General features: G+C 44.5%; 2 protein-coding genes and 1 long non-coding RNA gene across 3 annotated transcripts in view; 2 read left to right on the top strand and 1 right to left on the bottom strand.

The window, feature by feature from the left end:
* Positions 1-1,969, top strand: part of FAT2 (FAT atypical cadherin 2) — a 137,732-nt gene extending 135,763 nt beyond the window's left edge. Inside the window, exon 24 of the mRNA XM_061617424.1 lies at positions 78-1,969. Within this exon, the coding sequence (XP_061473408.1) occupies positions 78-601 (524 nt within the window). The 3' untranslated portion in view covers positions 602-1,969. The remainder of the gene's footprint in view (positions 1-77) is intronic.
* Positions 619-16,943, bottom strand: LOC133380337 (uncharacterized). Its single transcript, XR_009761425.1, has 3 exons — positions 16,300-16,943; positions 1,556-1,691; positions 619-1,352 (listed from the first exon to the last, which is right to left on the bottom strand). It is a non-coding gene; the product is annotated as an uncharacterized LOC133380337 (long non-coding RNA).
* LOC133380335 (melatonin receptor type 1A-like) lies at positions 16,532-27,529 on the top strand. Its single transcript, XM_061617425.1, has 2 exons — positions 16,532-18,134; positions 25,909-27,529. Exons 1-2 carry the CDS (start codon positions 17,948-17,950, stop codon positions 26,685-26,687), a joined length of 966 nt encoding a protein of 321 aa, XP_061473409.1. The 5' UTR covers positions 16,532-17,947; the 3' UTR covers positions 26,688-27,529.

Here is a 27,529-nt window from a genome sequence, read left to right as displayed (position 1 = left end):
ACATGGATGGCTAGAAATGCCACTATAAGCCCACACCTTCAATGGGAGGTACTAATATGTTTCTGATTGTATTCCAGTGTACCCAGGGGAAACAGTCTACTGGCCACCAAGACACCAGCCTGCAGATCTCCAAGAGTATCATCAGTATGAAGTTATTCAAGGCCCTCTTCCACCTTCTCCATGCCGTCGGCCTCCTCCTCCTTCCGTAGACTCAGATCCAGCTGGCCTTTACGGTGGCTTCCCTTTCCCACTTGACCAAAGCAACAAGCGGGCCCCAATCCCACCTCGCTACAGCAACCAGAATCTGGAAGACTTCTTACTCCCTGGATCTGGAGAGCTACCTGCTTCCCAGTGCCAGAATGAATATACAGCCATCAGCTATTACCCTTCTCAGCTGGTAGAAAATGAGGGCCCACCTTATCCTCCAGACAGTGGATACAAGAGGGTAAGCATGCGACTCAGTGTGGCCCAGCCCTCCTATGCAGACTGCGAGGTGAGGCCTGCGCCCACTATTAGAACTCAGCCAGTACCGCCTCCCAATTACGAGGGCTCCGACATGGTGGAGAGTGACTATGGGAGCTGTGAAGAGGTGATGTTTTAGTGGGACTTGTGTTTGAAATTAAAAGGAATATTTGACATCTACTTTCATCTGCATAATGTGCTTGAAGGAGAGGCAACTTTCTTTTCAGTGTCTGTTTCTTGGAATGTGCAACTTCCTGTCGTATTCTTGACAGCCTCATCTCTAGACATAATTATACTGAAAACTAGCATTGGTTCTTCTGCCCGCAGTCCCAGTCAACAATCACATCAGCTTTGGGTTGGATTCCAAATGGACCTTATTTGAGTTGGATTGTAGCTGGAGAGCAACAGAAAGTGTTTTTTTTTTTAATGAAATAATTCTTCTTGAGTGTTGATAGCAACATCTTCTTAGCACTAGTGATTTCTTTAGAAGCGGACAGAGAACTTCATCACCGCCTTCCAACCCTTGCATGGACGCACTCCCTAACACATCCCACACAGAATGAGCTAGAATTCATTGTAACCAAAGAACAGTAGGCCCTTGTGGTTGTCAGTTGCCAAAGCTGCAGAAATCAGGACTGAACTGATTGCTTACTGTGACATAGAGGGAACTTCTTACTGAAGCGTTTTTATTGAAGTGCTGCCTTTGGATCTAGCATCAAAGGTTTCCATTAGATTAAAAGCTCCCCAAAGAGAACCGGGGGAGGTGGGGTTGAAGATAGACTGCCGTGCAGTTCTATGTCTCCTTGTTCCTTTCATAGAAAGGGATGTTCTACCATCACATTCATTCATTCTTTGGTCCATCACCCTCAAGCCCTTAGAATGAAAAGGACCTACAGGAAGAAAAAAGAAAGAGAACAGTTGTATTTCTATAGGAGAAAGAGGTGCTGCACAGAAAGTGCCATCTCCTTTTCTCAGGCTACAAATGGTTACTGGTCACTGTCACTAGATGTCAACTGGCAGTAATGAACATGAAAGGTAGACTACAGAAGGACAGACAAGGAACATATCCTATTTGTACCACAAACATTGTTACCTGTATGTGACATCCTCCACAAGGTCTCCATATTAACCAGATCAAGGAACACATGGATGGTGGTTATCACAGTATCTTTCTACCATTCCCATAATTAACCAGAGCCTGTTTTACCAAGTACCTCCATACTGCTGCCCTAGGAAATAATGAGAAAATAAGAGTATGTTGACTCCACCTTTAGTGATATGTACACATCTGTGCAAGGTTGTGTGTGAGAGAATGTGTGTGAAAAAGTGTACTGATGGACAAACATGGGGAAAAAGAGCCAAAATGGAGTGTGGACTGAATTATTTAATACAAGGCTGGCCTGTACCTTTAATGCACTGTACGTTTTTAGTTATATGAATTATTTCTCTGTGAGAGTTTATTATGGACTTTGTTTATCAAAAGCAATAAAAGATACCTTTAAAAATGTTTTATGAGATTAATTTGGGTTGATTAGACAATCACCATGCAGGAGTCAGCATTGCTCAGAATAAAGACAGAACGACATGGTCATGGAATTTTTATTCAGACCAAACCAATCCCAGGAGTGTTCAGATCTTGATTTATGAGTCAGCTCATTAGAAAGACATTGGCCTTGACCTAGCTGTAATCATAAGAACATAAGAGCCCTGCTGGATCAGGACAAAGGCCCATCTAGTCCAGCATCCTGTTCCCACAGTGACCATCCAGATGCTTAGGGGAAGCCTGAGTACAACAGCATATTTGTGATTCCCAGCAACTGGTATTCAGAGCAGAGCTTGGAAAAGTTACTTTTTTGAGCTACAACTCCCATCAGCCCAATCCAGTGGCCCTGCTGGCTGGGGCTGATGGGAGTTGTAGTTCAAAAAAGTAACTTTTCCAAGCTCTGATTCAGAGGCATACTTCCACCAACAGTGGAGGTAGAACCATCTTGGCTAATAGCCATTGATGGTCTTATCCTCCATGAACTTGTCAAATTCAAATTACAGGCCATTTGTCAGGCATAACAGCTCATGGCCCTAGATCTCATTGCACATCCCTGTTCACAGCAACAGATGCATCTGTCCAGGTCAATAGGGCTCAGATGTACACTGATGTAAATATACCTCCGCATTGGCTAAACGTATTGAAGTTGCTTATGTGAAAACTGCAAGCTGGTGGCACTGTTGGGGGGGGAAAGTGAGGGGCCTGGAACGGCAGGTGGCCACACTGAAGAGTATAACAGAAGATGAAGAGTTCTTAGATAGAACGCTGCAACAACAGCAAAGAAAAGTACAGACCAACAGCATGTTGAAGAAGAGGAGACTGTTGTGGAGAGCAACTACAAAGTGGAGGAAACTCCATGGAGAAGGGTGACAGGAGCAGAAGAGTTAGAACACATCTATCACCAATGGAACTACTGAACCACTTCCAGGCACTTGAGGATGAGACTAGAGAACAGCCTGCAGGGGAAGAATTACAGGAGACCCCACACGACAGCGAGCGAGAGGCTGAAGCTCAGTCAAGCAGAGGCAATGAACCCATGCCCCATGACAAAAAGAAGGGAAGAGTAGTAGTGGTGGGAGACTCCCTACTGCATGGGATTGACACCCAAGTACAGTAGGGCCCCACTCATATGGCAGGTTAGGTTCCAGACGCTCGCCGAAAAGCGGATCAGCTGTAGCACAGGGTCTGGAACCTAACCCACTGATCGCACCCGAGGAGGAGAAGATCAGATGTTCCGCTCGGGTGTGATCAGCTTGAGCGGGAGTCTGATCATGCCAAAAGAGGAGAAGATCGGCTGTAGCACGCTACAGCTGATCTTCCCCTCCTCCGGCGCGATCAGCTGGAGTGCAGGGAGCTCCAGTCCCCCCTCCAGCTGATCACACTGCTGGCACCGTATTAGCGGAACGCCGAAAAGCAGGGCGCCAAGAAGCAGGGCCCTACTGTATGCAGAGAAGATCCATGGACTCGCCAAGTATGCAGCCTCCCTGGAGGATGGATAAGAGATGTGATGGAAGGGTTGCCATCACTCATAAAACTCACTGACAAATATCCCTTTCTGCTCATCCATGTGGGAATGAATGATACTGCCAAGCAGAGCTATGAAGAAATTACGTCAAACTTTGAAGCTCTGGGAAGGAAACTCAAGGACTTTGGGACCCAGATAGTTTTCTTATCCATCCTTCCTGTAGTTACAAGAGGAGCGGAAAGGGAAAGAAAAATACTCCTGTTGAATGACTGGCTACGAAGATGGTGCCAACATGAGAGAGTTGGATTCTGGGACCACGGGCTACTCTTCCTAGAAGATGGACTGCTGGGAAGTGATGGGTTGCACCTCACAAAGACTGGGAAGAATGTATTTGGCCACAGCATGAAGAACTTCATCAGGAGAACTTTAAACTGAATCCTAAGGGGGAGGGAGACATAACCTTGGCAGTAACGACTAACGAAAGCTTGTGCACAGTAAGAGAAACTGAGGGACAGGCTCTAATGAGGCCCAGTGATAGTCTTCATAAAAATGTAGGAAGGAAGCCAGGCTGTAAATCACATAGTCTTCAATGTCTGTATACAAATGCCCAGAATATGAGAAACAAACGGGACAAACTCGAATTCTTAATACAGGAGAATAAATATGACTTGATAGGTATAACTGAAACTTGGTGAGATGACTCCCATGACTGGAACACAGCGATTGAAGGATATACCCTGTTCAAAAAGAACAGAAGGAATGGAAAGGGGGGCAGAGTCACTATGTTAAAAATATATATCCCTGCACTGAAATACAGGAAGATGAGCTTGGTAGTTCCACCAAGAGTATCTGGATTAAAATAATTGGGGCAAGGAATAAAAGGAACGTGGTGGCTGGAGTCTACTACCAACCACCCAATCAAGGAGAAGACGAAAATGAAGAGCACAGAAAGGTAACATGGAATTGCAGGGATGGCGTCAGGAAGGCTAAAGCTGAGAATGAGCTGAGGTTAGCGAGAGATGCCAAAAGCAACAAAAAAGCTTTCTTCAGGTACATCCATAGTAAAAGACAGAGAAAAGAAAGGGTGGTACAGCTACTCAATGAGGAAGGCAAAATAACAGATGACAAAGAAAAGGCAGAAGTGCTCAATTCCTACTTTGGCTCAGTCTTCTCCTAAAAGAGGGTCTGGGAAACATGAAGTTGAAGGGGCAAGATTGCAGCTTGAGACTGATAGACAGATGGTCAAGGAACACCTATGCAGATTTGAACGAGTTCAAATCTGCAGGGCCCGATGAACTGCATCCTAGAGTATTGAAGGAACTGGCTGAAGAACTCTCGGAACTACTGTCTATTATCTTTGTGAAATTGTGGAGGATGGGTGAAGTGCCGGACGATTGGAGGAGGGCTAATGTTGTCCCAATCTTCAAAAAGGCCAAAAAGGAGGAACCAGGGAACTACAGACCAGACAGCCTGACATCAATCCCTGGGAAAGTTATGGAGCAGATTATAAAGCAGTCAATCTGTAAGCACCTTGCAAACAATGCAGTGATTATAGAAGCTAACATGGATAAATCAAGAACAAATCCTGCCAGACTAATCTTATCTCATTTTATGATTGGATACTCTCCCTGGGAATGTGGGAATGCTGTGGACATAATATATCTCAACTTCAGTAAAGCTTTTAACAAAGTGCCTCATGATATTCTGATTAGCAAGTTAGCTAAATGTGGACTGGGTGGAACAACTATCAGGTAGATCCACAGTTGGCTACAGAATTGTACTCAAAGAGTACGATTATCAATGATTCCTTCTCAAACTGGGGGAAAGTAATGAGCAGTATATCGCAGGGCTCGGTCCTGGGGCCAGTGCTCTTCAACATTTTCATTAATAACTTAGATAACGAGATGCAGGGAATGCTTATCAAATTTGCAGACGATACAAAATTGGGAGGGATAGCTAATACCCTGGAAGACAGAAACAAAATTCAAATGGATCTCGATAGGCTGGAGCATTGGCCTGAAAACAATAGAATGAAATTTAATAGGGACAGGTGCAAAGTTCTACACCTAGAAAAAAAGAAACCAAATGCACAGTTATAAGATGGGGAATAGTTGGCTCAGCAATACTACATGCAAGAAGGATCTTGGGATTGTTGTTTTTCACAAGCTGAACATGAGCCAACAGTATGATGAGGCTGGAAAAGTGGCAAATGCTATTTTAGGCTGCAGTAACAGAAGTATAGTTTCCAAATTGTGTGAAATATTGGTTCCCCTCTATTTGGTATTGTAGGCCTCATCTTCAGTACTGCGTCCAGTTCTGGACACTACAAGAGGGATGCAGATAAACTGGAATGGGTTCAGAGGAGGGCAACGAGGATGATCAGTGGACTGGAAACAAAGCCCTGTGAGGAGAGACTTAAAGAACTGGGCATGTTTAGCCTTGAGAAGACTAAGGGAAGATAAAATAGCACTGTTTGAGTACTTGAAAAGTTGCCACACAGAGGAGGGCCAGGATCTCTTCTCAATCATCCCAGAGTACAGGACACAGAATAATGGGCTCAAGTGGCAGGAAGCCAGATTTTGACTGGACATCAGGATAAACTTCCTAACTGTTAGAGCGGTACGAGAATGGAACCAATTTCCTAGGGAGGTGGTGGGCTCTCCAACACTGGAGGCCTTCAAGAGGCAGCTGGACATCCACCTGTCAGGTATGCTTTAATTTGGATTCCTGCATTGAACAGGGGGTTGGACTTGATGGCCTTATAAGCCCCTTCCAATTCTATGATTCTGTGCATGTGGATCACTGCCCAATTATTCTATTATGATATTCAAAAGGTTAAAAAGTCAGCTGATGTTTGGAAAATTGAATTTAGGCTACTGCACCACACACCAGGTACAATGCAATAGCAAATACTAGTAGCTTCTCTGTTAGTAACAAATCAACAGCCCTTGGAATAACTACAAAAGCTCTCCCAACCTCTCCTATCTTAAGAAGGACATCAAAATATCTCATTATGCTTTACACACTGTATTTTTCCCCAACATGTAAATTATCTCTGTGCATGTGTGATGAGCACAATGTAGTTTTTGTAGGCACAATTAGTTTTTCCTGCTTTGAATACACAGGAAGAAACTGCAAAATGTGTATTTCAGACATGATCACAATGTAGGAAAACAAAGCAATGTCAATGTAAAGGAAAATGTTGTTTGATGGCATTACTACCAACTATCTGCTGCAGTGATTAATGCTGTTTACATTTTATGCCATGGAAGTCACTGATTCATAGAGTCGCCATAAGTTGTAATCGACTTGAAGGCACATAACAACAACAACAAAACATTTTATGCCAAATCACTAACATCATCATGCCCACTTTCATCAGTGATCTCTGCTTGCAAGAAAAGCAGCCATTATTGTATGGGATTAAGATGTCTTATCTAGGCATAGTCCTATATGATCAAATTACAAAGAAATCCAGTTTCTAGAAAATTTGCATCTGTTTTCACTCTTCCTGGTGGCTGAAGTCCAAAGTACAAGTGGCAGCAGCAGAGCTTCATTGTTATCTGCAGGTGCATCTGTGATGCGTCCTTCCCTGGCTCTCCCTGTCAGGTTCCTACCTGCTTGTGGTTACTGCCTGTCTCTAGGCACCACTAGGGACTCCACCAGTCCGGACCGCACTCTCTTATGGTTTACCTATCCGCTCTAGCACAGATCTCAACAGATCCCCCTGCTAGGCAACCACCAGTAACGTCCCAATACTAGTATTCCCAGAGACTCTGAATACTGGTATTGTTATTCTCTTCACCGCTGCCACCATTTGTTACAGTTCCCCTTCAGCCTTGGTCATTACCTTACCCTCCCTTCTGGTCTGTGAAACCCCAGCCAAGGATCAGGCCTTTGGTAAACCAAATTAAGTATTTATTACAGATAACAAAGCTAACAAGATTAACAAGATTTCTTCTTAAGGCACATAAGCATATGGTTTTACTCAATACTAATCCGAACTCCACCTCCCTCCTGGTAAACAACTCTCTAAACCCCACCAAGCAACCCACTCAGTTCTCTTCTCCCCCCCGATTCCACTCTCACTCTTCCTTTTATACATTCAGCCATTTTAAACACTCAGCCAATCATCTCGCCTTCTACTGCCCATTCACTCCCCCTCCTCTTTCACTCCACTTACCATGTATCTTCTAAAACAACAACACTTACCATATATACATTAATATAGGAACATCACAGCATCCCATTCATGAGTATTGGGAAATGGAGGTACATGTGAACCTGAACCTCCCCTCCACCATTCGCTCTACCTTATGCAATCTGTCCCTAACACAAAGTGAGCCTCCTTGGACAAAAGTGTCTGGAGTGATGTATTACAGGGTAAGACAAGCCAGTGGGGAGAGGATTTAATACCCATTGCCAATGTACCCCCCCAAAGACAAGCTGAACAAATGGCACCTAACTTTTTCTAACATTCAGAGGACTTGCAGAAGAGTGAAATGCAGTGACAGCAAGCTGCTACGTAATTTTAACACTTCACCATCCCTCCGCCAAGCACTGTGGCTGGAGAGTGTTGTGTGAGATTCTAGCCTTGAATCAGAAGCTAGAACTGTCAGGGAGCAAAATCCATTTCCTCATCTCCACACTCTGGAGTTCTTCTTAAATGGTGTTGTTTTGCAACACTCTGATGACAAGTTGTCTGGCTTGCTTAGCGTTTTCAGCTCCAGATCAATCCAAAGCACTCCAAATCGGTCTAACACACTTCATAACAATCCAAACCTGCCTCAGCCCACTTCAGACTGGGCCCGATTCAGACCGAATCAGCCCGGTTCAGTTCATGATTTGTCCCAAGCAGTTGCACAGCCCTAGTTCTGATTATGAGTCCTTTGACATTCTCTCACATACAAATATACAAGAAACCAAGCTTGCTTGGATTTGCTACAACTTTGATTCCAGCTACTAACCAAGAGTGCAGACTGGCAGCAATTCCTATAATGGCCAATGATTTTCATGCAAGATGGTGAGCAGGAAAATGTGAGTGCCTGATGGCTATAAAGAGAGCAGGTCCTCTCTGTCCTGTTGCTGCTGGGTTTTGCCCTAACCAGAGGTGATTTTTTGTTTCAGCTGAAGAATTCCTGATTTATTATCATTATTTGCAACAGGAGAAGATAGCAGTGAAAGGGGGGTCCCTTTCCTTAAATTAGTTTGTGTGTAAAAAACTGATATGCCTGAAGTTGTTTCTTCCTGATGCCAGAAATAAATCATCTAGAAATGTGGCAGCTGTCTTTGCAAGGAACTTGGTGGCGACAAGGTGGCTTAGAGTGCTGCTATCAGAGAAAAAGGAGAAGGATGCAGGAGGTGGCTTCAGATGGTTTTCCCCTCTGCCAACCCCTTACGAGGGTTCTGAGCAAAACAAAAAAAAAACAGTGAAATGTTAATAAATTACTCCTCCATGAATCATTTTACATGTGTTTCAAGGCAATTTACAAACACAGCATTTTAAAAAGCTAACAACAATTTTTAAAACAATATTAAAAAAAACCCAACAACTAAAGATAGGTTTTAAAACAATGCAAAATGAACACCTAAGGAAGAGATCTTACTGCGTACACACCATACACATAAAGCAAGTTAATCCCCCCTCATAAAGAATCCTGGGAACTGTAGTATACTCCTCCCTGAGCAACAATTCCCAACACCCTTTACAAATTACAGCTCCCAGGATTCTTGGGGGGGGGGGAGAATGTCCTTTAAATATATGGTGTAGATGTAGCTCACCTAGAAAAGCTTGCTGAAACAATAGTTTCCAGAAAGTTCAGATAGTGGAGCGCTGTCATATCTCACCAGCGATGCTGTTCCACAAGAACTGTGATGCTCTAGGACAGGAATTCTAAACCAATAATCTGGCAATGCCGACTTCTGCTCTCAAATCTCTGTGGGACTTCTTAAAAAATAAACTAAAAGTTCCTCAAGAGATAACTGAGGGAAGAAAGAAGGGTGAGATGTGACATTGAACCAGCTGCCAAAACTTGCATGAGTCAGACATGCTGTGAAGGATGTGAGAGGAGACCTTTTAAGGAGGGAATGGCTTTCTCTAAGAAAATAGCATTAATGGAAGTAGCACCTCACACACCCCCTTCCTCACACCCTGCTGTGCTGCAAATGTGTTTCAGGGAACAGGCTCATTCCGTGGAGGAGCCTGCCTTGAAAAGAGCTGCTGTGGTTTGTTATTTTGACCCTGCCTATTGGCTGACACACATGGGGGGGGATAAATTGCTCTTTTAAAACAGCTTCTCTCTCTCCCTCTATCTCCTGCCACCCAGCCTCTTTGACCCACTGTCCTGAATGTATGAAACTGGGTTGTTTGGTTGAGGAGGGTAGGAGAGGACTGTCTTTGATATACTCTGCTGCTCGAAGCCTCTGCTTGTGTCCCAAGATTACAAAAGGTGGGCCCAGGTGGCAAACTAATGTGGAAACAAGGTCAAGCCAAAGGACTCCTGTGTCTCCTCCCAGCTGACTTTCTAGGGAAGTCTGCTTTGGTCTTGGATTCCCATCTGAAGCCACAGAACAAATCAAGGGTGGGGGGAGGACCAGGAAATCTTCACATTGTAATCTGTGTAGCTTTACTGAAGGTGACATGTGATAAAAAGAAACCTAGGGAGCAATGCCTCTTTCCTAGTTCTTTGTTGCAAAGGGCTGCTGCTCTTCACTATAACCCCATACAGAGACACTTGCAGACTCCAACGCTATGCATGCCGACAAAGAGATCAGCCCCACTGATTAAATTTGTGGGTCTAAGGCTACAGCTGCAGAGTGTTTATTTTAAGCATTCATAAGCCCGTGGTAGCAAACGATGTGTGTGCATGTGTAGTGGGTTGCAGTAATGGGAGGGTGGTGGTGTGATGGTGGTTGTGTTTATTTTTCTTCCATTTAAAAGTTTTTATTCATTCCTCTCCCATTGGTTTCTATTGCCCTGCAGGTGTTGTTGGGCTCCAGCACCCATCAGCCCCAGCCAGCACAGACAAAGGTAGGGGATGATGGGACTTCTAGTCCAGCAACAGCTGCAGGGGACCAACTTGGGAAAGACTGGCACAGTGTGATCAAGACACTCCATGAGGTTTTGCGGCTTAGGCACACGCTATTAAAGAATTCCAAGAACCTTCTCTTTCAAAATGACCATTTGCCCCCTACCTCTTACATAATATCAATGCAAATATTACCAAGGATGCAGTCCTAGGCACACATACCAGGGAATAAGTGCCACTGAACTCAATAGCACGTGCTTCTGAGTAGGCTTGCAGAAGGGGTAATGAACCTCAAGTGCCAACCACAGCCCTTCAGGCCTTTCTACCTGACTCCTGGGAGTGTCCCTAGGCCACAGTCCCCCTCCCCGCAGTTGCATCATCCTCAAGTGTTCTTGCCTGGCTAGCACTTGCCCTTGAAATCTGATCATGCCTCTTGCTTGCCTGGATGGAGAATGGGGGGGGGGAGTGAGCATGTGTGCTTGTGTAGTCACTAGCCTACAGTACAAAGGTAAATATATTTGCTGCTGCTCCCACTTTTGCCTCTGGCCTCACCCACCACTCGCATGTGGCCCCCTGGAAGCACATGCATACCAAGCATGTGCTCTGCCACTGAGGAACGATGTTTCTATTTCATTTGTTGGTTGAGGTGATTACTTTGTATGCCAAAGGTCCCAGGTCTAATCCCCAGTGTCGCCAGGTAAAGCTGAGAAAGACTCCTGCCTGGACTTCCGGGAAGGGTGACTTAGCCTGTGCCTGCTTTTGAGACGGGCTCCTGCCTCAAAAGAAGCTTATTCAGATATATCAGTCAGTTTTTTCTTTTTTTTTTGACTGATTAAACTTCTCCCGGGTAGGGAGAAACGAAGAGATTAACCTCAAAGCCTATTTTTGTTGGGGCGACCAGATCTCATTAATTTATGGGACGAGGTCCAGCCGACGAAGGTGGGACGGATTTTCAACAGCAAGCTCTATCTGATAAAGCGAACGTTCACCTTATCTTCTAAGAGAGAACGCACTAACAGGCAAGCACCCTTCTTTCTATATTTTTCTTTTACTTGACTTAAATTGTTGCTGTTTAAAAGAGATTTGCCAGATTGATCGGTTTTTGACATCTCACTGGGGAGCCATAACTTCTCTCTGCTACGCACTAATTAATAGCTTATCTCTGTTTTTGTTGCAAAAAGCTGTCCTGGATTTGCATTCTAAAGATATACACAGAAGAGGGATTTCTATTCCAGATTTTTATTTTGAAGAATATTATATTGTCTGAGACTACTCTCTTTTTGGTCTATTTTATTTTGACGAATCTGTTTTCTGACGACTGCCATTAATTGTTTCGATCCTGGGAACTGCATTTTGTTTACTTAACTATGGAGAGATAAGGCTGTCTGCTCTGTTTATACTGTGATGTCACCAAGTTTGGAGTATTAACCCAATTGTTGCTGAAATAAGAAGTGGTTTTCCTATATTTTTCTTTTAAAATGGCAATTAAGAAAGTGGCTGAGAATCTGGAAATAACTATGTTTCAGAAAATAATGGATGAGATTGAGATAACGAAACAAAACCTGCGACAGGGTTGTAAGGAGTTGAAAATTGAATTGAGTAAAATGACGCAGGAGATTAAAGATATAGGGGTCCCTGTGAGAGAGGTGACCCTGGAAGGGGTCCCTGTGAGAGAGGAGACCCCGGAGATTGGAACAAACGTGGAACAGGAAAAAGATTTGGAGTCTATGGACTTTAGAAATAAAATCTATTGTTTGGAGACACAGGAGATTAAAGACATAGGGGTCCTTGTGAGAGAGGAGACCCTGGAGACTGGAACAGGGGTCCCTGTGAGAGAGGAGACCCTGGAGACTGGAATAGGGGTCCCTGTGAGAGAGGAGACCCCGGAGATTGGAACAAACGTGGAACAGGAAAAAGATTTGGAGTCTATGGACTTTAGAAATAAAATCTATTGTTTGGAACTCAATGTTATCTCTGAAGAAATTAATGAAGATTCTAGAGATAAAGTTATCAATGGCATGGATAATCTTCTGGACTGGAATGACGTGATGGAGCCCAATATAGAGAAAATCTATGGAATTAACTGCAGCCATGTGACAATGGAAAAACTTTCAAGAGATGACCCAGTGTATTTTGAAAAAAAGAACAGAGATATGATTTTACAGCAGTATTTCAGCAACCTATTTAGAATGGATGGCAAGAAAATATTTGGGATAGAGGTAATTCCCATCAGACTCTTACTATATGACTATGGCTTTGACAGCAAGATTATTATGGAATACTGATAATGGAAGATTGGATACTGAAATTACTGGACTTAACAAGACTACTGAAGATGGAAGATGGAAAATGGAACTAATAGGGATAATAGAACAATGGCTACTGAAATTACTGAACCTAACAGATTCTGATGTGATGGATTAATTGAAATGTTTATTTTGACTATGGTTATGACAATAAGATTATCATAATTAGTAATGAGATGGATTAATCGATATGCTTATCTGGAAAAAAAAAATTGATAGATATATTTCTTAAAGAATTGAAACCTCTCTTTGACTTTTTGTGGAAAGAATAAAGTAATGTTTATGAGATTTGATGATTAAGTAAGATAACTATTGGAGGAAAGTGATTTTATAATATGACTTAAGAGACAGGATTGTTATATATTATAGACTTATAACTGATCTGATCTTTGACAAATGGGAAGTCAATATTTTACTCTTTATTTTTTATTTTTATTTTTATTTTTATTTTATTTTATTTTTTTTTGTTTAACTATTTTTGATTTTGTTTTTTGTCTTTGAATGTTTTATGATTTCGTCTTGTATGTTTTATGAAAATTTGAATAAAAATTATTGGAAAAAAAAAAAAAAGAAAGACTCCTGCCTGAAATCCTGGAGAGCTGCTGTCAGTCAGCGTTGCTGAGCTGGACGAATCAGAATCAAAACACAATGTTAAAGTAGCCAAAACTAGTGATTTTTTTAAATAAAAAAATACTGTTAGTCAGACAAGATGGAAGAAAACACAGACCCAGACACACACATTAACTGGACAAATTGACCTTCTAGAACAGCCTTTCCCAACCAGTGTGCCTCCAGATGTTGTTAGACCACAATTCCCATCTTTCCTGACCATTGGCAATGCTGGCTGAGGCTGATGGGAGTTGTGGTCCAACAACATCTGGAGGCACACTGGCTGGGAAAGGCTGTTCTAGAAGAATAAAAATGTCTAGAGGAAGTGACAAACAGTCATCTAGTAAGAGGCCAGGAGGATCTCAGTAGGAGTTCAACCAGACAGAACCGACCCAAGCATTAGGCAGAGTGAGGCAGCCACCTCAGGTAGCTGAAAGGATAGCTTAAAGTTAATGTATTATTATTGTCTGTTTACTGCCAGGAAAGGGAGAGGCACAGGGGATTTTCTGCCTCAGCTGCCAAATAACTTGTCTGGTCTTGGGTGCTCTGCACCTTGGCTTGGTGAGGAAGGCATTCATTGCTTTGCTATCTTTGGCTGGTCCTGCTGAGCACAACTACAAATAAGGAACTTTCACTCATTTTCACCAAATGTATATCAGATACAGGCAGGATGCACAACATAGCTTCCTAGCCGATCTCAGAGACAGCAGGCAAGATCACACAGAAGATATAGTCATTTATATATCCTCGTTCTCAGGGCTGTCCACAGAGGGTACAGGGGGTAAGCATGTTTTGGGCCCCGAGTCAGCAGGGGGGGCTATGCTCTTAGCTTTATTTTTTTAAGTCAATAAGACATCTATAAAGTTAAAAAGCAAAATGTGGAGGCAAAGTTCTAAGGCTGATTAGGTAGAGAAAGTATTCTTGCTAAGGATGCTTAATTGCTTAATCACTGTTGCTAAGCAATCAGAAAAATGAATGCTGACTATCCCCACATGGGTCTTGGGAAGGAGCCCTCCCAGAGCAGCAGGAAAAAAACAGGAGCAGCTCATTGTTGCTCCTGGTAGCCTGATGCTGGATGGAGGAGGATAGGGATAGTCTGCCTGTGTGCTGGGGTCTGTTTGTTTAAGGACTTTCCTCCTTGACCACATTGTTGCATTCACTCCTCATGTACTGTCTTTACAGTATGAAACACAGTTGGCTTGCTTTGGTATGTTTTACTCTGAAGTAACTCCCTTGAAATAAATGAGGCTTCCTTTCTTTGGAGAAAAAAAATTGTGATATTGCACCCACCCCACCCCCAATTTTCCATATCTCCCATACAGCATTTTGGCATTTTGCTGTAAATATCGGGACTAGGGTTGCCAGGCTCAGGGCCTGAGAATGATTCTGTATCTTTAAGACAAGAGAAAATTCAGCCAAGTGCAGGTTTTCTTATAACAAAGTAATGGGAAAAACCACAAGGTGAAATTCTCCCTTCCCCCTGCACAACTTTTTAAGATACAGAAGACCTCTTGGTTGCCAGGCCCAGCCTCCAAGAGGTCTTCTGTATCTTTAAAAGGTGTACAGGGGGAAGGGAGATTCCACCTTGTGGTTTTTCCCATTACAGAGTAGCAAGAACACCTGCACTTGGCTGACTTTCTCTTCTCCTAAAGATACAGCATCATTCTCAGGCCAGGAACCTGGCAACCCTAGCTCATAAGGAATTCACTGAATTGAATTGGCCTTTCTCTTCCTGCCAAGTTCATGAGACTGCAGCCTTACTCCAAAGTAAGTTCCACTGAACTTTAGGAATTTGAAAGTAAATTCTGTTCTTAAGGCTGAAGACTTATTTTGGAAGCAAATCCCACTGAAAGAGATATTTAGTTCCAAGAGATCTTTTTAAAATTCAGGAAAAAAAATGTTCAGATCACCATAGGCCCTTTGAAGGCTATGGATCTACTGGAGAATACATAGTTTAGGGAAATTAAAAGCAAGCTTAAAATGGCATTTCTGCTTTTGTAAAACTAGTCCTGTTTAATCATGATGCCCATGAAAAAATCCTACCTGTGAGCCATGTCGAGGAATGGATGGCAATCAGACAAATCAGGCAGGGAAAAGAAAATACTTGAGGGTTCCATGAAATCCTTCCCATTGGCATTAGAATGTTTACAATTGGCAGGGATGTAGTCATTCAGGGTCCTGGGAGGTCTTAGACCCCTTACTTTTTTGGGAGCAGGGTCCCTATGTCTCCAGTACCCTTTCCTGCTGCTTAGAGCCAGAGTGAAAGAAAGTAAGTCACCTACTGAGAAGACTCTTCTCAATAGCTAACACACTTCACTTGGTTCCTAGGGACTTCTGTTGTTGTGGGAGAAGGTGCACGGGGAAGGACTGAGAAGTGTGGACACAATGACAGAGTGCAAACAAGCAAGCAAGGGAAAGTAGAAAAAGAGGGAGGAGAGAACTTGGGCTGAAGGGGACTCTCTCTCTTCTGCATGGCCTCCAGCAGCATGGCCTCCTTTGTTTGTTAAGATGGATCTTATTCTCAACCTAGCAGCAGAAAGGGGGGCAGGGAGGAGAAAGATATGTGGTTTTGTTCTAGCCAGAAGCCAGAAGTAGTAGGAGAGGAGGAGGGGAAAAGAGAAAAATATGTTCATGGAAGAATGTATGTGTGATGCTGTTTCATCTTTTAATGATGTTCTATATGTGTGTGTGTTGTGAATGGTAAAGTGAAATGCAAATGAATAAGCCTGAGAGAGCGAGAGTATGTCACACCCAACACCAGAGGTTAGGATCAGGAATTTCCATGCTTAACCTTCCTCCTAAAACTCGTAAGCTCTGCCCAAATTCAGTTACTCTGAGTCTTAGTATGACAAACAAGAAGGGAAACTCAGGAATGAAGTTCCTTACCTTACAGCATCTTAGTACATTTGCCCATGTACTGCACAGAAAAGTGTTGATCTAGTTGAAAGGCAACACATGGAGGTCTGCACTGATTATTGGATCAGTAAGGGAAAGTCCTCCAAAGAAAATAAGAGAATGTAACCTTCCTGCAGACTTAAAAAAAAACCAAATCAATAGCAATGCATCCGCTTAATTCGAACAGCCGCAGCCCCACAAGCCTTCCTATCTTCTCTCTGCCTCCCAGGCAGGAAGGAGTTAATAGCAACACGTGCAAGGGACAGCGGCTATATAACCACTGAAGGCGGCTGCCCGCGAGGCGTCCAGGATCGAGGGGGAAAAACCGAGGTCCCCGAATGTGATCCCCTTGGGCCAGATCCGGGGGAAGAAAGGGGAGCGAGAGAATAACGCGCGCTTTGAAAAGCAAAGAGGCGCTGAAGATAGCGAGCGAGAAGACGGGCAAACTTTGCCTCCGCCGCCTCACCGCCTTGCTCCCCATACATCTCCAGCAGAGTCTCAAGGGCAACTCTCTTCCGCAAGTACCAGCGGAACCGCGCCGCGGAACAAAGGGAGGAGAAGTCGCGGCGACGAATGGAAGCAGATACGTGCGAGGCAAGCGATCGGCAGTCGCGAGGCGCGTGAAGGAACGGAGCGGAGAGCGCCGCGCTCCGGAGCTTTCTTCTGGACAGACAAGCGTTGGGGGAAAAGCAGAGCCCTGCGAGTACTGGAAGCTGCCTTATAAAGAGTGAGACCAGTGATCCATCTAGCTCCCTAACTAACAGCTGCTCTCTGGGGTTTCAGACCGGGGGCATTCCCAGCCCTACCTGGGGATGCCGGGGATTGAACCGCAGACCTTCTGCATGCAAGGCAGATGTTCTGCCGCTCAACTAACGGTCCGCCCTTCCGCCAGCAAGCGCCCCTGAACTGTGCAGAAAGGTAGCGGCTTCCCCGTCGGAAGCTCCCTGGCCGGTGGGGCATGGAGAGGCTACCTTGGCGACCCAATCCCTCCTCCTCTTCCACCCCAGTCATCGCCGGCTCTTTCAGGTGGGTCCCCTCTGCTCAGCCTTGCTTGCGTGGCTCTTCTCGGGGAATGCAGCCAGGAAGAGTACTTGAGCGCGGCAGCTTCTTGGGCGATCTGTCCAGTGCGCAGAAGAAAGGCGAAAAGGCAACGCGAGGTCCAGCGGGAAGGCGCGGAAGAGATGCCCAGGTGCGCTAGCGAGCCCGCCGGGAAGGGTCTTTCCGATCCCTCCTCCCTCTTCTTGACCTTTGGCCAAAGTCCGGAGTTCTGGATCAGCCGGCAAGAGGCTTCCCACAGAAGACCCTCTTAGCTGCCGCCGCCGCGTCCACAGGAATTACCGAGGCCCGAACAAAAGAGCGAGGAGGAGGAGCCCAGGCCATGTGCCTCTCCCCAGCCGCAGACAACTTCTCCGCAAACTTCTGCAAGGCGGCGCGCAACGATTTTCGGCCTTAGCGAAGTTCCTATGTGGCTTTGCTGGGCCATCACGCTCGGCTTTGGCAGGAACTTGGGAGCCCTCCTCTTCCTCGCTTCCCCTGCAGTGAGGTTCCTCACAAGCTGGAGCAGGACATCGATTGCCCTAAACGATCTTCCACCCCGGGCCGGAAATCGGAGGCGGGAGACCCCCCCAGATACGCGAGAATGGAAGAGGAAGCGTGGCTGCAGAAGAACCGGTCTTCTGGCTTGGAAAGGGAAGAGGCGGTCCTCTATCCCATTTGGGTGGCCGCCCTCCTTGCCATCGTCCTCATCGTTACCATTGCTGTGGACATCCTGGGCAATCTTCTGGTTATCCTGTCCGTCTACAAGAACAAGAAGCTGAGGAAAGCAGGTAATGGCATTGCTGGCCAGAGGACACTTGCCTTTGTTTCCCCCGGGCCAGCCTTCTGCCCGGCTCCTAACCTCAGATGCTACCATAATGGACTGGGATCTAGTTTGCCTAACCTGCCTGGAAAGGTAGCCGAATTCTTTTTGTTCCAAGCTCCCGTTCTCCACCACGGTCTGAGAAACTGCTGAAAGTCCCCACTCCAGCAAAAGCAGAAAATTGGGTTGTACCTGCCCAGCAGGTCTCCTGGAGGGATCTTCTTGTAGCACCAAGTGAGAGAGTTGAAAAACCTCCCCTCAATACACAATGAGGCACAGGAGAAGCCCATCTCCCAGTTTGTTTGGTATGCAGATATTTCCTGCCTAGGCAGAACCCACTGCCACTACCTTCTGAAGAAGGGCAGGAGGTCATCGTAGGTTCCGTCAAGGGCACGCATGGACCTGTGATGGAAGGTGCTGAATATCAGCCCCTGCTCTCTGAAGAAACTTCCTCTCTAGGGGTGCAGACAGCCCGTTTATTGCACATTCATCCTGATTTGATTGCAGGGTTTTTAGTTGACTTGTGACAAAGCAAGTGTTATCCCACACTTTCCAGTACATTTTCCCATCATTTTCGGTACCGCTCAAAATTCAGTCTTTTGGGAAAGTGGGTTTGCGGCACAAGAGCACCAAATCAGCTTTAATTGTGCACCCTGAATTTGCTGGTATGTGATTGAATCACACCCTAAAATAGTAAGGGTCTGGAAGTGCCCTAGATGTTAAATAATAACTCAGAGGAAGGTCTAAACTATACTTGATGTAGGAGATCTGCAATTAGGATCGCCCACTGTTTCTCTTTTGATAATTAGCAACTCCATGGGGATGTTTTGAAGAGCAAGGAACAGTTGCTTTTGGAAATATTTTTAAGCCTTTTCTCTCAGTGCCCTTTCCCCAGCTGTACATCCCTATGTCATCTCACAGCAGCTATTAGCTTGATGCGGGGGGGGGGGCAACCTCACATATCAGGGAGATGCTTCATGTGGCTGATTTTGGAGGTGCTAAGAGGACAGCAAATTGTTTGGTTTTAAAATGTATTACTGTGTATTAATTTTTGGGAAAAGGTGGTTGTGAGATCTTCTGCCTCATTTACCAGAATTACTTCTCTGGCCGTGAGTCCTATGGCTATGTAGCTTGACTTGGGATGGGAGAAAGCCACTCACAAATCCACCTTAGGCAGGAAAATGTCTTGGCTAGCCCTGTCTGTATCAGGTCTCCCCTCCCCCTCCCCCCCCCCCCCGCTTCCTAGAGAGCCAACAGCAGCTTTGAGGGAGAGTTGAGATTTACATCTGGAAAAGACATGGGAGGAAAGAGTTAAAATCAACTGCTAATTAGCAAAACAAAAATCAGAGGGAGGGTGATAATTGTGGATCAACTATCTAGGTTTGTCCTCAGTTGAAGAGTGTCTGACCTAGGTTCTCCAAAGGATTTGACTGGAGAACATCAACCCAGCAGTGTGTAGAGCAGGGGTAGGGACGCTGCGGTTCTCCAGAGGCTTTTGGACTACATGTCCCATCATCCCTGACCATTGGCCATGCCAGTTGAGGCTGATGGGAGTTGGAGTACAACAACTTCTGGAGGGTCACAGCTTCTTCATTCCTGTTTTACAGCTGCTATAACGTGGAGCCAACTGTGGCCCACTAACTTTTCACAATCACTTGTATTTGATACCATTCATGACTTAAAGCACTCAGCAGCCTACTATCTTACAGTTCTAGGACCGCCTGACAAAAAAAGGTCAAAGCCCAGCCATCTTTGCTGTAAGATTTTCAGGGAAGTCACCTGTGTGAAAGACACTCTCAGAATCTTGGGGTGGAGGATGTTTTTTCCAGCCCTCTGCCGTACCCACAGTGTGGGAATGTTTGTCTTTGCTGTAATGTCCCCAATGGAAAACTAATCTATGCTAATTTCCAGAGAGGTAGCCACAGCAAAAACAATAAAAAGCTTCATCGGAGACATGAAGAGTTAACTTCAGTTGGCAGGTGCATGTGCCCAAGAGCCCTGCTGGATCAGACCCGAGGTCCATCTAATCAAGCATTCTCTTTCCCGCGACAGCCAACCATATACCTATAGGGAGCGCATAGCAGGACATGGGTGTAATAGCATTTTCCTACTGTATTTCCCCCAAGCCTGATATCCAGAGGCACGCTGTCTCAGACACTGGATGTGCATAGGCATCATGACTAGCAGCCATTGATGGATTTATTCTCCATGAATTTGTCTAGTCCTCTTTTAAAACCATCTATCGCCACGACTTGTGGTAGCGAATTCCATAATAACAACCATCATGTTTGTGGTACCATTAGTATCGTGAATAGCCACTAAAATTATTTTTGCAAACATTTAATCCATAGCCTAATTAACAGACATGGCTGGGGGGGGGGGGGCTTTTGCATTTTATGCCTCTTATTTCACTGCTCACATCATTCTCCCCCCAGTAAACCAAATATAGAGAGTTTATGCCATATTTGTTTCTTTCAGGTGCCGCAAGATTCTGTTGGTTTTATCTGTAATAAGGCAGTACTGCCTGCCTTTCTCAGTACTAGAGTGTCTGATTCATTGAGGACAAGGCTCTCAGTAACTGCTAGTTATCATGGCTGGCTGCTACCTTCAGCTTCAGAGGCATGTGTGCCTCAGAACAGCACTGGCTGAGGAGCACCCATGGCAAAGGCTTTTGCCTTGGTGTCCTGCTTGTGGTCTTCTCAGAGGCATCTGGTTGGCTGCTGAAACAAATAAGCTGCTGGACTTTGGGCAGATCCTGAAAGGTTCTTCTGTCATTCTTAAGATTTGAGATGCCTTTCAAAGGACTCATCATTTTCGCAATGGGAAGATGTCCAGCTTTCTAGAGAACAGAATTTTATAGCAGGGGCAGGAAACCTGTGTCCCTCAAGATCAGCCTTTCCCAACCTTTGGGTCTCCAGATGTTGTTCCACTACATCAGCCCCAGCCAGTGTGGCCAATGGGCAGGATGACGGGGATTGTAGCCCAGCAACCTCTGGGGACCCAAAGGCTGCTCTAGATGCTTTTGGATCCCTGACTATTGATCCCTGACTCCCATCATCCCTAACTATTGGTCATGCTGGCTGGGGCAAATGGGAGTTGGAGTCCTACAACATCAGGCCAAAGGTTCCCTATCCATGCTTTAAAGACATCTCTAGTTTCCCTCAAAATGATGCCCAAAGATCAGAGGCTGGAGAAAGAGCAGGGTGTTTTGGTGCAACTTCATGTTGGTTGAGGTGCATAAAGCACACAATGAAGAAACTAAAGGAGATTAACTGCAAGGCATGGTTGACTCAGTAATATCTATGCAGCTTCTTCTGGATTTCTTCTGGTACATCTAGCACTAACCCTTGTAAATGCAGGAGAATAGATCAGCCTTCCTCAACCTGGTGCCCTCCAGATGTTTTCAACGGCAGTTCCCATGATTCCTGATCATTGACCGTGCTGATTGGTGCTGGAGTTTCGACAAAATGGACCAGCCACTGGTCTGATCACCTGGATCAGAGTGGCAGTCCTTTTTGTACTTACACAATTTTAACATTGAGTGATAATATCCCAGGCACACTCTGCTCAAGCTCCCTAAAGAGTCTGAATTCATCACGTTATCTTCAGGTAAAAAACTCAGCCGAAGATTTTCAGCTGGAAGATATGGCAGGCCCTGTCCCTTTGCATTCCCTGCTGAGCTTTGCAAGTGCATGACCAGGATGTTGGGAATCAACAGCCTTTCAGTCTACTGAAATTTGCTGTAAGCAACTTCATCAAACAGCAGCTGCACTTCTGTTTAGGGATAAATGTGTAGGATTCTCTTCCTGATGGTTTTGTCTCTCTGTAGACACTGCAAACAACTTATGTGCTTGTGGTGTTTCTAATGTAAAGTAGCAAAAATACAGACACTTCTTGAGCATGCTTTGTAGACAAGAAGTGGTGGAAACACAGAAGAATAAGATCTGAAATTACTGCTGAGATCTGTGTTTGGAACAGTGAGTCTACCCTATCAATATGGATTTTTATGCAATACAATCTTTATTCATTATACAAATAATGTCGCCCTGGGCTCCTACTGGGAGACAGGGCTGGATATAAATCTAAATAATAATAATAATAACAACAATAACAACAGTGGCTAGGATACACACATAGAGCAGATGCACTGAAATCTGTGGGGCTTAAGTTAATTATCAGTCTTATTGATTTTAGTGTGTCTGCTCTACATATGACTAAGTTTGGATCCAATCCAATGACATTGGCTCAACCCCTTTGGAAAACTGGTATCCCCACTGTGATAATTCTTAGAACAAAGTACAAAAAGGTTGATTATTTGTGCTTGTAAGTGGCTACTTCTTTTGCTTCTCAGAGATGTAGGGCACTAATATTTCCCATGGCATTTAATGGTAGGCCTGCAGCTTAAAATTAACGCCTCTGAAATTCAAGATGATTATTGCACTTGAGAATTTAGAGTTAAGTGAACCACCTGCATTTTTATAGCAAGCCTGGGAAAACAAGAGCATAATCCTATGTGTCTACTTAGAAGCAAGTACTGGGTTTAAATGAGCCTTACTCTCACATAAGTAGTAAAGAACTGCAGCCTAAGTATTGAATTTAGGAAGCCTCACTGCCTTCTTATTCCTTAATTGAAGTGCACTGGAAAGTGCAGGGTGCAGAGTTCTGGATATTAGATTTGCTGAGTGACCTCAGAAGTTATTTGCTATAGCGGTAAGGGAGATCCACACAGAGCCAGGCTTCTGCATGTGGGTTCCTTTGTGGGACTGACAACCTTGTAAGCAGAGAAGATGCAGCTGTGCATCTAGACTCAAGTCATCCAAAAAAATCCTCAATCACATTGCACTGTGTTTATTCCCAATCCTACTGCAATGAGGGTAGGAAGGCGCACCCTCCCATCTGCTGTTTGGCCACTAATTGAGCACAATACCTTGTTGTGTCCAACTGTTTCTGGACTGGGGTCGTTACTGTGTCTCAGGCTTCCATTTGAGACACTGGGCACTCTAGAACTGCTGGGTATCCTCTGGTCTGCAGATCTAGTAACCTAATGTGATTTGTGGTGTGGATCAGGCCCACCCAATATTGCCACACTGCTATAGTACTGTGGTATTGCAAAGTTAGAACAAGCCTATCACAGTGTGCAGTTGTGGTGATGGTGGAGAGGCCATTGCACGCACAAGCAGAACGGTCCTCTGCTACCAAGATCTTCAAGAATGCCAGAGAGTTACAGGCACTGATACTGGCAAACTTATTTCTGCCCACAGAATTGCCAAAAGGATACATTGAAAATCTCTGTTAAGGCATCTCTGTATCTTACAACACAATTAAGCAATGGGGGCTTTCTAGCCATTAACACTACCGAGAACCAGGAGTTCACATCTATAAACTTGAGTGACCCTTCTATTTCCCTTTCTGATTATCTGCTTGTACCACAAGCTCATGGGCTTAATATAACTGCCTTGCAGCCAGAATGAGGAACAACATGCTTCAGTAAAATGAGAATGTATTATTATTATTTATTACATTTATATCCCACCTTGCCTCCCAATATATGATTTCCTTCCCCCTCTCCATTTTACCCTCACAACAAACCTGTGAGGTAGGTTGGGCTGATAGACTGTGGCTGGCCCAAGGTCACTCAGCAAGCTTCATGCCTGAGTGGGGATTTGAACCCTGGTCTCCCAGGTTAGGACCTCTAACCACTGCACCACGCTCACTTTCAGTTTACTGACATAGGTTATTAAGTGGGCTTTCATTTTAGGTGTCCTACCAAGAGTCATGTGAAAGAGAAGGGGCAGGGAAAGGGTATGCGAATGAAGTACCAGGGAAGGTCAGATAGACAGGGGTGTATTTTATCGCCCTATCTGTTTAATCTGTACGCAGAACATATCATACGGAAAGTGGGATTGGACCAAGATGAAGGAGGTGTGAAAATTGGAGGGAGAAATATCAATAATTTAAGATATGCAGACGATACCATACTCTTAGCAGCAACCAGTAATGATTTGAAACGAATGCTGATGAAAGTTAAAGAGGAAAGCACAACAGCAGGACTACAGCTGAACCTCAAGAAGACTAAAGTAATGACAACAGAAGATTTATGTGACTTTACAGTTGACAATGAGGACATTGAACTTGTCAAGGATATCAATTCCTTGGCACAGTCATTAACCAAAATGGAGACAATAGTCAAGAAATCAGACGAAGGCTAGGACTGGGGAGGGCAGCTGTGAGAGAACTAGAAAAGGTCCTCAAATGTAAAGATGTATCACTGAACACTAAAGTCAGGATCATTCAGCCCATCATATTTCCTATCTCTATGTATGGATGTGAAAGTTGGACAGTGAAAAAAGCTGATAAGAGAAAAATCAACTCATTTGAAATGTGATGTTGGAGGAGAGCTTTGCAGATACCATGGACTGCAAAAAAGACAAATAATTGGGTGTTAAAACAAATTAAACCAGAACTGTCACTCGAAGCTAAAATGATGAAACTGAGGTTATCATACTTTGGACACATCATGAGAAGACATGATTCATTAGAAAAGATAATGCTGGGAAAAACAGAAGGGAGTAGAAAAAGAGGAAGGCAAAACAAGAGATGGATTGATTCCATAAAGGAAGCCACAGACCTGAACTTACAAGATCTGAACAGGGTGGTTCATGACAGATGCTCTTGGAGGTGACTGATTCATAGGGTCGCCATAAGTCGTAGTCGACTTGGAGGCACATAACAACAACAAAGTCCTGAAGCATTGTCTCATTAACATATCTATTGCTCTTTTTCAAGCATCCCATTCATGATTAGCACATGGAAAGACTCAACGTTTTAATTTGGAGCCAATAGGGCAACCCCAGGGCAGGTTGTCACATGGTGTTCCCCATTTCTCCCTGTTACAGTCTCATAGGACCCATTTCCTGCACATTGAACTGTTGGTGGTTGATCCGTCTGGGGGACCACCTCTGGAAGCTGAAAAAGTCTCCATCCAACTGATTGAATGGCATGGCTCAGGAAGGCAGTAGTGGAGGCAGATTGTGTGTCACTGTGGCCCATATGTTTTTTTGGGGGGGAGAGCCTGTTTACATTGAAAGTGCCATTATAAGTGAAACTGCAGAAACTCAAGTACATCTAGTCGAAAACGTTCAGATTAAAAGTTATTTTATTTAAATCTTAATTAAGATAAATTAAAATTTCAAAAAAAATCAAGTCCACAAATGCTTGCTGGTCTCCCTAATGCTTTTGCACTGAGTGACCAGAACATTGGTGGAAGCTGGCAAATTTTACTGAGCAATGGGGTGTGATGTTAGCCCCTTTAAGGAGCTAGCGCTGTGTGTCCCCTATCTCTAATGAGATTGAGTCTCTTCTCCTGCAAGGACATAATGGGGCTGTAGCTCAGTGGAGGAGCATCTGCCTTGCATGCAGAAGGTCCCAGGTACAATTCCCAGCATCTTCAGGTAGGCCTAGGAGAGTACCCAGCCTGAAACCCTGGAGAGCTACGGCCAATCGGCCTAAATGATCCTTAGCTGGACAGACCAAAGGTATGACTTAGGGTGAGGCAGCTTCCTATGTAAACCCAAGTTAGTTGAGATACAGAGAGGAAGCACAGCAGTACAGTATACAGGCACCAGTAGATGTTTTATGGGGGTGGCGGTGGTGGTGGTGTGGAGAGAAGAGAACATTTCTTATTGTCTATGAAGACCGATTACCTTTCAAATGCCGTTAACTCTTCCACTTTTCCATCCTAGGGAATGCCTTTGTGGTCAGCCTGGCTGTTGCAGACTTGCTGGTAGCTTTGTACCCCTACCCGCTGGCCCTGATCGCCATTTTCCATGATGAGTGGGTAATGGGTTACCTCCACTGTCAGGTCAGTGGATTCCTGATGGGTATGAGTGTCATTGGCTCCATCTTCAACATTACTGGCATTGCCATTAACCGCTACTGCTACATTTGCCACAGTCTGAAGTACGACAAGGTTTTCTCCCTCAACAACACACTCTGTTACGTGGGGGTAGTTTGGAGCCTTACCCTGCTGGCGATCATACCAAACCTCTTTGTGGACTCCCTGAAGTATGACCCGAGGGTGTATTCTTGCACTTTTGCCCAATCCGTCAGCTCCCTTTACACCATCATGGTGGTGACAGTACATTTTTTCTTGCCTATTGCCATTGTCAGTTACTGCTATCTGAGGATCTGGGTGCTGGTGCTCCAGGTGCGGCGGCGAGTCAAGCCCGACGGTCGACCCAAAATAAAGCCCCATGATGTCCGGAACTTCCTGACCATGTTCATGGTCTTTGTGCTTTTTGCCGTCTGTTGGGCACCCCTGAACTTCATTGGCTTTGTCGTGGCACTAAAACCAACATTGGATTCCTCCATACCGGAATGGCTCTTCACAGCCAGCTACTTTATGGCCTACTTTAACAGCTGCTTAAATGCTGTGATTTATGGTGCCCTGAATCACAATTTTAGGAAGGAGTACAAGAGAATCATACTAACCCTTTGCCGGCTAGTTTGTAGAATTGACTAAAAGAAATCCACTGAAGATTTGATCGCATTCAGCTGAACACAAAGTTTACAACAATATTTTTATAACCATGAGAAATGTCTATAAAACAGTTGCCTGCAACAGGATGTTAGATGGTAGCACCTCAGGGCATAATTGGTGCAGCAGACATCAACTTCCCTAGATCCTTGTCTCCCCAGTTTCTCAGATCTGTAAAATCACACTGGTGACTGACAGCTGAGCCAAGTAATTCTTTGCATGTAATGCATTTTATTCATTTTGCCCTGCTCTTCATATTGAACCTCTTGCTACTTTCCCTCCTTGATTCTTAAAGTCCTACAGAGTTTGAGATTGCTTTTGAGAAACTATCCGATATTCCCCAAATGGCCTTTTTGGATTACACTCCATGGGCCTTGGCTAGGGTAAATCATTGAACAGTGCTTTCTCTCTCTCTCTCTGTAGACCTGCACCTAATGGCCCTCATTCAGAGAATGCAATCCACATGGAGCTGCAGGTTTCTTTAGATTGATCAGCTATTATGGGTGCACAAAAGCTATGTGTGTGTGTACACGTATGCATTTGTGCATACTTGAGTGTTCAAGAGAGATAATCAAACTGCTATAATGGAAACAAATATAATGATCCATTGAGTGATGAAAATCTGCCCAGGCATGCATATATGACACCAGCCCCAAGAGTGTGTACACAGTCTTGTGTCTCTCCTGTGGTTCATTGGATGAAAGTGAAATAATTCAGACAGTAATTCAATTGGCTACCTTTTTTTTGGTGCATGAATGCAAAAGCAAGTGGAAGCTAGGAAAAAGGAACGTGAGAATGATAGATTTAAAAAGGCAGACACTTCTCAA

This window comes from Rhineura floridana, chromosome 3 (genome assembly GCF_030035675.1).
Source record: "Rhineura floridana isolate rRhiFlo1 chromosome 3, rRhiFlo1.hap2, whole genome shotgun sequence".
NCBI lineage: Eukaryota > Metazoa > Chordata > Lepidosauria > Squamata > Rhineuridae > Rhineura > Rhineura floridana.
Note: the sequence above shows the minus strand (reverse complement) of the source record. Positions and strands in the feature narration are given on the sequence as shown.